We start from the raw sequence: 11,363 nt of genomic DNA on the forward strand, positions 1-11,363 counted from the left end.
ACCACCATCTCTAGTGGCGGAGCCACACTCACACCACCGGGTTTGGCCGAACCCGGTATTTTTTCGGTTTCATATATACCCTATAGTGTTGAATTAACGAGTGAACCCATTCTTTTTCGGCGAGCGAACCCATTATCGTTTTAAAAAAAGTATTTCCGAACCCATTGATTATAAAAAGTTTAGTTAATAAACAAATAAAAACATCGGCCATCGACTCAGCAACCGATCAACTTTTTTCGCCCTTCGTCTCAAGGTTTCAGCCATCGCCAACAACCAATAACTGTTGGTCTATCGTTTGAGAAGTGGTTTTCTTCAATGAAGCATGTGAAGTCGGATTTGCATAATCATTTGGGTGACAGTTATATGAATGATGGTTGTGTTTGTTGTATTGAGAATGAGTTGTTTTTCAAAGTCGTGAGTGAAGATATATTTCAAAACATATAAACACGTAATGAAATACTATAATATGCAATGTCTTTATATTTAATGACTTTGTATTTTATTGAATGTTAACAATATATTTTTGTTATGATAATGATATTGTATTTTATTTAGCTAACCGAATGATCAACCCAACCCGATACAACCATTCGGGTGCGAAAACTTTGACACCGGAAAAAAAATTCAAGCATCGAAAATTCCGAACCCATAGGAAAATGTTTCTGGCTCCGCCACTAACCATCTCCACCAAAGTTACCATTAATCGGAAACCTTCTCCAACTAGGCTCAAGCCCACACTGTGCCCTTCAAGCCATGGCTCAGACCTATGGTCCACTCATGTTGATTCACCTTGGCACGGTGCCAGTTCTTGTAGCCTCTTCGGCTTATGCAGCTAAAGACATCATGAAAACCCATGATATAGTCTTTTCAGGCAGACCACATTTAAACATCCCTAATAGGGATGTTTTAGTGTCGGTAGTTATATTCCGTCACTAAGGTGGGTGGATTGGTTGAGTGGATTAAATCAGAAAGCCGATAAAGTTGCCAAAGAGTTTGATGAGTTTCTTGAAGGTGTTCTTGATGAACATGTTAATAAGAACGTGGACGGTGTTGAAGGTCGAGATCATGTCGATATCTTGTTAGAATTTCAAAGAGAGAACACGAAAGATTTTCGTCTTGAAAGAGATATGATCAAGGCTATTATTATGGTAACATATCTTCTTTAAGTTTTCAAATCATTCATCTATATATGACATTTACATGTGTGTTAGGCAGCTTGTATAAAACAATAAATAAGATGGGTCTAGGGACCCTCATATTTCATATTTTCACATGTTATGATCCTAAAAAATATTCATCTGACCAAAGTTTCTAGTGAATTTATGTCTACGTTTCGTGGTTAAAATCTCAAGAATTTTGAACGTGTGTGTGTTGTTACCGATTCACGGTTTCATGTAGGACGTATTTACTGCTGGAACTGATACTACATTTACAATCCTAGAGTGGACAATGTGCGAGCTCCTAAGGCACCCGCAAGTGATGAAAAAGTTGAAACAAGAGGCACTTGAAGTAGGCCAAGGAAGATCACTCATCACGGAAGACGACTTAGACAAAATGCTTTACCTAAAAGCCGTCTTTAAAGAAGCCCTACGACTCCACATTCCACTTCCACTGCTTGTTCCTCATCAATCAACCGAAGACATCAAACTACAGGGATACGACATCCAATCAGGCACTCAAGTGTTGATTAACGCATGGGCAATAGCAAGAGATCCTTCAAACTGGGAAGAACCCAAGGAGTTCAAACCAGAGAGGTTCTTGAAAAGCCCTATCGATTACAAAGGGTTGCATTTTGAGTTATTACCATTTGGTGCTGGACGACGTGGGTGTCCGGGTATTCAATTTGCTATGGTTGTTAACGAGCTTGTTTTGGCCAATTTGGTGTCTAAGTTTGATTTGGCTTTGGTGGGTGAAGAGGATTTCAACATGTGTGAGACCAATGGCATGACGGTTCATAAGAAGTGTCCTTTGCTAGTTTCCGCAACCCCCTGTTCTTAAGTGAACTAGCTTGTTGTAGAATTTAAATAAAATCGGTGTTTTATTTATCATGAAATTTAATAAAATAAAACGGTTGTCATGCATTAGCCGAAGAAAAAGAGAGAATAAAATTGCGTAGTAAACTTTCGTTTATAATGTGTAAACTACAGTTTACAAAGCATACATTGCGTATAAAACCTAAACCCCTATTTAAAATTTTGGACAGAATAGCAATTGTCGTACCGTTTCGGATAATATAATCTACCAATTAATGTTTAAATAATTTTATTTTGAAATGTACAAGTATTAATAAACATCTAGGAAACAAGAAAGATGTAACACCTAACTAAAACTTTCTTTCTATTTTATTGCTGTAAACAAGAACATGTTGAATACACAAAACGCTACTCTTTTAAGGTCACTAATTCTATATAAGTATAATATCCCACCCAAATCCAATCCAATGCTTCTAAACATGATACCTCATCTAAAATGTATCTATATTCCCAAGATATACCCGCAAAGGCGGCCCCCTCCACGTCAGCTGCTTCCACATGCCTCGAAACGGACACAAAACAAGCCGTTTTCAGGGCCTATTTGAGGACAGCGCTGGTGCTATTTCCATATACTGTTGATTCCTTTTGACATAAGCAATCGGGCAACGGGTTGACATAAAATGCTTCTTCTGAACGGAACCGGTCGGTTCCTTTTGTCCCCGTGATTGGACCCTTTCGCTTCCTTGGTGAGCCTTGCCTGCACCAATAAATGAAACCAAAAAAACCTTCCATAAACTGAAAAAACCGAAATAAGCGAACCCGAACAAATACTGACGCTTTGGTTTTATGTTTTCGTGAAAACTGAATTTTCAGTTTGGTTTCGGTTTTGCGTGCAATTAAAATCGGAAATAACCGAATAAGGCCGAGTATATGGATTTTCGTTTTTAATTTGAATTTTATGTGATTTATAAGGATCTGATAAGTAGTGTAACCCAATATATACTAAAAAACCGAATTTGTAGTAAAGACGTCAGCCGTAACCCGGACACTCGCAAAATTGTGTAATTCAAACACGACCTGTTTTACCCATTTGTCTAAACATGTTAACCGAGTCATAAACGGGTTAGCTGATAGTAATAAGTGGGTTAAAGGGGTCGTAAACGGGTTAGCAGGTTGACCTATTTGATTAAAACATTAAACAAGTCTACCAAAAACACGTCGTTTATTAAACAGGCTCGTTTATGAAAGACATTACGCAACGATGATTATCAACACGTGATAAATGATAAACGTACCGTCTTTTGTGCATTTCAATTATCCGACTTGAAAGCTTCTTGCCTTCTTTCATCGTGCCATTAGCAATTTTGTCAAAAATTCGAACAAGGAGTTTTCTGATGAAAATAAGAAAATATTTAATAATTAAAAAAAATCAGAAGGCCATATTAACGAGTAATGAGCAAAAACCAACAAATATTTCAATAATTAAATACCAGAAATACCCTCTAAATTCTAATAAACAGATATGTGAAACCAAATCAAATACATCAATATTTGATAAATCCACTTCTTGAACCATATTATTGGTTTACTGTTAAACATTAACCATAACTGTCTAGAAATTGTTAAAAAAATATATATAAATAAAGATTTCAAGAGTCAAATACCCAAAATAGCCATCAATAACAGCAAAACAAGGGTATCTGTAACCAAATCAAATACATCAATATTTTATTAATCGACTTGTTGAACCATATTATTGGTTATTCGTTAAATACTAACCATATCTGTTTAAAGAAAGGGCAAATAAAATTAATAAAGATTTCAAGACTCAAATCCCCAAAATACCCTTCAATAACAACAAAGGAAAGATATCTGGAAACAAATCAAACACATCAATATTTTATAAATCAACTTCTTGAACAGTTATATCGGTTCTTCGTTAAACAATGACCGTAACTATTTGAAAAATGGCAAAACTAATTACTTGCCTGTCAGGAGAAATAGTTTTTCGGTGTCCCAAAAAGCGTCTATGGCCCTCGACAGCCCTTGCCATGTTCCCCGAATAAGAGGGGATAAAAATGTCACTTTCCACAGATACAATGTAGTCTAAAGCAGCCATTTGGGATGCATGGTTGATGAAAGGATCAAGTTCTTCAGCTGTTGCTAATTTTTCCTTCAACAAAAAAAAACAAAAGATATTTAAAAAATGCAGAAATTGAGACAATAATATTCTAACTTTGGTCATTTTACATTTTTATGTATGTGGGTCCCCATTACATCGATTCAATTGAAACGGAATGTGACTGCAAGTCTGATTTAGTAATGCGTCCTGATTTAATTAGATGCACGACAATCTTATCTTTAAATTCATGATAAGCTTTCAACAAAATACCACCATCTTCAAATAGTAAGAGAAAGAAAGAAGTCAAATTCAAAGTAATGAGTCAACTCAGACTAGTTCTAGTTTGGTCATTTCACATTTTCATTTGTAGGTCCCGTCACATCGAGTCACAAGAAACTGAAATGTGATTGCAAGTGTAATTTAGTTAGGAATTCTGGTTTGTCTAGATCAAGGGGCAAACAAATTATTAAGATTTAATTAAAAAACTTTTTCTTTAATTTTAAATTTCAAACTTTTAACAAGTATTCAAACAGTAAAAGAAAAAACGAAGTCAAAGTCAACCCAGTGACTGCATCTTAATTTAGTCATTTCCCATTTTCATTTTGTAGGTCCCACAACAATATTTTCTTTAATTTCAAGATTCAAATTTTCAACAAGAACAACACTATCTTAAAATAGTAAGACAAAGAAAGAAGTCAAAGTCAAAGGATTAAGTCAATTCAATGACTAGGAAGTCACTAGATCCTAATTTTGTCATTTCACATTTTCATTTTCTTGGTTCCTCCCAATACTTTCTTTATATCAAGATTTAACTTCTCAACAAGAATACCACTATCTTCAAACATTAAGTATCAAAGAAGTCAAAGTCAAAGATGCACACCTTTCTCATTAAAATGGGAAAAATAGAGGTAATATCAGCCATACGTGAATCCCCACCGTATATTTCTCCAGCAGCAATATATATAGGCGTTGTAGGAGGAAATCCGAGGGCCCGAAGGAATATTCCAACTTCTTTTGGAGTTAACGGACAATACCCTTTTGCTCTTTGTTCAGTGGAATCAATATCTTTCACTTTCCAGTAAGACGTATTCTCCCTTAAAAAACAAAAACAAAAAATACCCAAGAATAATTATACTAAATATCAAGACCATACATAATAATAATAATAATAATAATAATAATAATATATTTTACCTAATAGCAGTAAGCTCATTAGCTTCTTCGATCGATAAATCGTGTGTGCATCCACTAAACGCAAGCATGTCTTTTTCATACCTCAAATGCAAAGCGATGTAAGGGCCATAAGACCTCATTCGGTCCACCAACAACTGTAAAGATATTATCAATCAAAATATGCTAAAGTGTGCCCATAATTCAAACTATATTAAATTTTATACTTTTCCCATTGCTTCTATATGAGGCGAGAAACGAAGGGCTTCATAACATGCACGACAACGCAGTTTCTGAATATCTGGAGAAAGATGATTATTGGCTAATCTTGAATCCGATTTTGCTGCACGAATAACCTAAAAAGAGGGATTAAGTTATTAAAATATTAGTTTATTAGTTTTCATACCTTCACTTTGAATCTAAAAAGAAATATTTTTAGTCACAAGATAAGAATATATTCATTCAATCTTTTGGTGAGAAGTCAATAGCTACAAGAAACATAATATCCAATAGGGAACAAGAAAGGTCTAAAAATGTAGTAAAAGAAACTAAACAAGAAATGTGAGAAATATATATTATTATATTTGACACTCAAAACTAAATAAGAAAAGAAACTTGTAAAGAATAATATGACAGTTTTTTTTACATTTAAATTTCCTCAAATTCTCAATGATTACTGATTCTTGTAAAGCAAATGTTTTATTTTCTTGGGCAATTATTCTTAAATATATCATCTGTTTGTAAAAAGCAAAAACTAAATGAACTAAGATTTAGCAAATTTTGAGAAAAATTTTCTGACATCAAATGCTTACTACATTTAAATTTTTCATGAATCATTGTTTATTTGCAATGGAAAATCAGGTGCAAAAAAAAACAAATTAATTTGCAATGGAAAATCAGGTGCAAAAAAAAACAAATTAATTTACCTGATAATCATCCCACAAGCTGGCAATCTCTTGTTCATAGTAATCAATACCCGACCAACTTCTAAAGTGCTTAACGGCTCTGGTGGCGGTCATTAGTTCTTTTGGAAGCTTTCTGATTATTTTTACATCATTAGCCAACGCGCTAATGAAATAATCTTCATCAAACACATCAGAGAAGTTGCTGCATTTCAAACAAATTAAACTTTTTTAAGTATCCAAAACCAAAAGTATTATATACCCTTTGTTAATAATTTTGGAATACCGAACCTTGTATCTTGCCAAAATGAGCGTTTATCAAGCTCTGGCACTATGAGAGTAGCATTTATAATACGAGCAACAGCCACCATATCACATATCTATGAAAAAAAATAATTAAAAAAACAGGTCGATATTTATAAAACATAAATCAAATATATAATTATATTATCATGGAAAATAATCTGCCAAATGAACAAATAAGTAATAGTTTAGCGTACCCCGGCACGCATTTGATTGAGGCCGCCATTTGTATGAACAAGTAAGTAGCCTCGAGTTTCTTGTGGAGCTGAAGTAAAAAATAAACGAAACGAAATATAAAAAAGCGGATTAACTTTATTTTTTAAACATTTATATATAAGAAGATTGAAGAGGGGGGTTACCTAAATAGCATGGACTTGGGTCGACACAAGGGGTGAAGTCACGGTTAGGAGGAGGCTTCCAAAGTTTGTTGAATTCCAACGAGCGGTTAGAAGCACCATCCAACTGTCAAGTCTAAAGGAGTGAAAACATGAAAGATGCATGACTACATTTGTATCAATACAAATACATACTGATTCCAACTTCTAAGATTGAAGGACTTTTACAAAATGCAAACCAAATTTAAGCCAAAAGTAGTTCCCGAATTGAACAAGATGCAAATTAAAAAAAAAAAAAAAGATAGCGGCCCACTATCACCTCGTCCCTAATTTGGTCAATCGATTTTAAAAATCATGACTAAAAACCATTAAACTACAGAATACCATTATAAAAAAAACACTTATTTATATTGCAATGTTCCCTTCAAAATAGTTTTTTCTTGCAAAATATAGTGTTTTCTGACATTTTGCAGGAATGGTAGGACGGTTATACACTTATACGTTAAAACAACAAAAAACTAAGTGCATTAACACAACACCCCTCTAAGTCCCACGATTGACAATTTGATAGCAAACTTCTGGAAATAAGTTGTTAAACGGGAAATAAAAGCATAAAAGGACTTAAAAGTCGTATAAATGTTGAAAGTGAAGCGCGTTAACCTTGAGAGCAGGGAGAGGAGCTTTTGACAAATGAGGTCGAATCCAGCTTCGCTCTCTGCTCAACTTTTGGTATTGAATTTCGTGTTGCTACAAAGTTAAATTACCCAAGATCAGTAACATTCGTGTGGAGCCCACAGACAGAAAAGAATAACAAATCAGACATTTTAATTTAGACATCCGAAAATAGAACCTCAAATTCAACAAACAGAATATATAGCCTCTAATTTCATATTTTCATCCTAATTGAAACCTTCATTCTAGATTCAAAATCGCCACAAGAATATCAGAAATAGTACATTTAGCAATGAAATAGTTTAATACAATTTTCAGTTCAAAAATTAGAATAAAGCCCGTAAACTATGACCAATAATTATTAGATCATTTAGTATATCAAAATACCAAATTGTGCCTATCGCTTATCGCACGCCAAATCAGAAAAACATCAGTTTGAAGCCCGAAAAAATCCAATAAATGAACCAAGACTAGAGAAATAATCAACAAACAGAACAAGATTCATATCTTAATTACAGAAATTCCCAAACCCCCTAAAAATTCCAATAAAAAACCACAAATCTTTATAATATAAAGTTGCCATTCATAAAAATATCCCCAAATTAGTAACCTTTTTAGTGATCAAAGTCCACAAATCTTTGCAACCAAATAACTCCTTCAATTCAATCTTTACAATACAAAAACATCATCAAACATTACCCGAAAAAATAAAACTTTTTGGCAAATTAAAACCACATTTCAAGAAAAGTTAAAAATAATCCAGCAAATCAAATAAAAAAAACAAAAAACTTGAACCCTAATTACACCAATCAATAGTAATATTAAAAATAAAAAATAAAAAATAATAATAATGGTAACCAAAAGTAGCAACTTTTACAGTGATCAAAGCCCACAAATCTTGGTTTACAAAATAAAAACATCATCAAACATTACCCAAAAAAAACAAAAACTTTTTAACAAAAGAAACAACCACATTTCAAGAAAAGTAAAAAAAACATAAACCCTAATCAGACCAATCAATAATAATATAAAAAAATAAAAAATAATAATAATAACTGACCGTAGGAAGCTTGTAAGGATCAGGAAGCAAAGAGAGCTGTGAATAATAAGGTGGGAAGAAGAGATGCAAATGTGCAGAGAACAAAGCCACCATTGAAATCAAGAATATGGCACACGTTAGCACTAGCCTCATCAACCCTAACTTCCTCCATCTCTTCTTTTGCATTATTATTATTATTAATGGATTGTAAGAAACACAGCAGACCCAGTAACAGTTTCACACACCCCACCAACAACAGGTTTTGTTAATTGTTAATTGTTAATTGTTAATCAAGATCTTCAAAGGAATGATTTTTGGTTTTGGGGGTTTCTTTCTCTCTCTAATACGTTTGGTTTTTTTTATATATATTTTATCGTCAGTGATGGAATTTAGACATTTATTGTGACTAAATTTTTATTAGGAAAGAGAAAACTCGTAGATGGAATTTGGCTTGACTTTTGGGTATTTAATTTCTTTTTCTTTTTTTTGATAAACTAAATTTAAATTATTTGCAAAATTAACGAAAATTAGTTTTTAAGACTCGCGCGTTAAGATGAGACAATGATCTTATATTAGATAAAATAATAAAGCTCTTATTTAGATAAATTATGATGTTATAACTTTTAATACAAGTCTGGATTTGTATTTTTAATTCTTTACGCCTTTTATAAATATATGGATTAAGCTTATCAAGTTATTATGAATGTGATAGATTTGGTGATGTGCGTGAATATGTACATGTATTTCATATCATTCGGGGCTCGGTGGATTAGTGAAATAGTTATTTATTTGTTTACTTTTACTTTTGATTTTCAAGGATGAAACGGATCATTAATATACAAAGCAAGCATTCTCGTGTTGAAAATCAAGATTATACTAGCCAAAGGATGTCATGTGCTTCTGAAGACCCGCCTCATGCTTTAACCAAGAGGAAAAGATAAAGAAGACCGCATAAGCGTAGGTCGTGTCTCACAAAGCATAGCTCGTGTTATTTTTCCTAAGTGAAGACAACATACACGTGGACCCCACAAAGTTGAACATGACTGTGTTTTGGTGAGACGCCGGCCATGCTTCACCTCTCAAAGTCAACTCTCCAACTAGCATATACGACAAAATGGAAAAGGTTAATGACACGGACCGTGCTTCAACAAGCAGAAGTTGTGTCTCACATTGTGATCAGCTATACATTTAACTCCAAGCTTCTTATTTTGTAGACCTTGAACCACCATACCGCCACTTACCATCCACCCATTCCACCAATATTCACCTCCATCATCCACAAACCCAATTCACTATTTTCCTTTGTAATTTTTAGTTTGTTAAAGAATCCATGATTGTAAGAGCAATCCTTTTAATATTTCAATCTTTCATGTTTAATCTTAATCATTGAAGTTTTATGATGTTTATCTTTATAGCCACGAGTAGCTAAGTTCTTGCATCACTTTGAGGTAGACAAACCTTTGATGACTCTTCTATTTCTTTGTTGTGGACAACCATTTGATGTGTGTTAATAACTTCAAACAAATGGTTTTCTATACTGAAGTGGATTTTCTAAAACATTAAACTTCATGCTTGTTGATTGAAACATTCATGTTTTCTAATTACTAAAGTAATTTATAAACATGTTATTTGCCTAGAAGGGTGTTAGGAGTTTGTGGGTTGGAGGTTGTTGCCTTCCGTTGAGATATTGTATACTTGATACACAAGGACTTTGTTTATTTAATCTCTAATGCTCTTGAGGAGATAACACAAAATGAAGAGGTCCATAGTAATTGGTGGCATAAATCCATTATAGATGATATCCTTTTGATACTTTAACCCCAATAGTTAAAAGATTGTTGCGTTGATCGTTTCAAAATGGCCCTCATACTTGTTGTAGGTTTGATCCCGACATTGCATATGGTCATGTTGCTGCTTCTTTCCAATAAGGGAGTGATGCCCACAAAATGGGGCGCTCCCACGTTATGGCATTAACACCCACATATTCGTTTTCTTTACAAAACCAACTGTAAGTATTTGTCATATGATTTGGTAATTTTAATCGAAGCCATTTCTATTTTCGTATAGTGATTTTTTTGAAGTCCACAATTTAAGCGTTAATCTTGTCATTAAGGTGGAAATCAAACCTAAGTGATTCTTTCTTATGATTATTTTCAAACACCTATCTTTTGTTTTCTTTATTTATATATTTTAAAATTTTTTTTTAAATTAAAACTTTCAAAAACAAATTCATTTTGTAGTTTAGCTAAACGTTGATCACATCCCGGCACTAAAAACACCTGTATCTTTGGACGATATCAGTATCTTACCTTCGCTATATTACACCATCGATGGGTGCATTTCCCCTAAATGTGGCATGTCGTAGTGAATGATCGTATTGTATCATGTTTACAAATTTAAAGCTTGAAAATTTGATATAATCAATTAAAATTAACTAATATTTATATCAAGCACGATGCAAGTCATTTGTCATTGCAATAGAATGGTTTCATGAAGGTATACAATGGTCAATGGGTATTGTGATGCGTATATACATGAAAATAAACTGAACATTCGGTGATCATTCGTGAAGCATTCGGTAAAAAGATGTTAAAGTGTATTTATGTAATAAATGAACTAATATGAAGCCAAATACTAGTCCATTTAACTAAGTAAACAAAACATGTACACATGTTATGCTTGTTATGTCACGCACTTTGAGAGCTTAGAGTTTGGTAAACATATTTTAAGATCTCGTTTGTACTATTTTAAAATTTTCTTGACTAATCCGGGAAGGTCAACTATTTGACTTTCTGGTTTTTGAAAGTGTAAGTATTCAGCAATGTTAGTCATAAACGTACTTAATGT

General features: G+C 33.3%; 1 protein-coding gene and 1 pseudogene across 4 annotated transcripts; one reads left to right on the forward strand and one right to left on the reverse strand.

Annotated features, from left to right (window-relative positions):
- The first annotated feature begins 753 nt into the window (after nt 1-753).
- Nucleotides 754-2,005, forward strand: LOC143563823 (cytochrome P450 Tp4149 pseudogene; annotated as a pseudogene). Its single transcript, XR_013140730.1, has 3 exons — nt 754-810; nt 900-1,148; nt 1,399-2,005. The product of XR_013140730.1 is annotated as a cytochrome P450 Tp4149 pseudogene (transcript).
- Nucleotides 2,006-2,257: 252 nt separating this feature from the next.
- Nucleotides 2,258-8,882, reverse strand: LOC143563818 (O-fucosyltransferase 7-like). 3 transcript variants are annotated; one of them, XM_077051275.1, is made up of 12 exons: nt 8,538-8,882; nt 7,466-7,552; nt 6,830-6,932; nt 6,668-6,735; nt 6,459-6,547; nt 6,192-6,372; nt 5,493-5,621; nt 5,290-5,423; nt 4,976-5,189; nt 3,962-4,146; nt 3,269-3,364; nt 2,258-2,730 (listed from the first exon to the last, which is right to left on the reverse strand). In XM_077051275.1, the coding sequence occupies exons 1-12, from the start codon at nt 8,700-8,702 to the stop codon at nt 2,571-2,573; spliced, it is 1,611 nt and encodes a 536-aa protein (XP_076907390.1). In that variant the 5' UTR covers nt 8,703-8,882; the 3' UTR covers nt 2,258-2,570. The 3 variants fall into 3 exon arrangements, with proteins under 3 accessions (XP_076907390.1, XP_076907391.1, XP_076907392.1); XM_077051276.1 differs by having other exon boundaries at nt 6,830-6,941; nt 8,538-8,640; XM_077051277.1 differs by lacking the exon at nt 7,466-7,552 and having other exon boundaries at nt 6,830-6,941; nt 8,538-8,711.
- Nucleotides 8,883-11,363: the final 2,481 nt, after the last annotated feature.

The sequence above is a fragment of the Bidens hawaiensis genome, unplaced genomic scaffold (assembly GCF_021521415.1).
Source record: "Bidens hawaiensis isolate Kalapana, Puna unplaced genomic scaffold, B.hawaiensis_p1.1 tig00021530_1, whole genome shotgun sequence".
NCBI classification, from domain to species: domain Eukaryota; kingdom Viridiplantae; phylum Streptophyta; class Magnoliopsida; order Asterales; family Asteraceae; genus Bidens; species Bidens hawaiensis.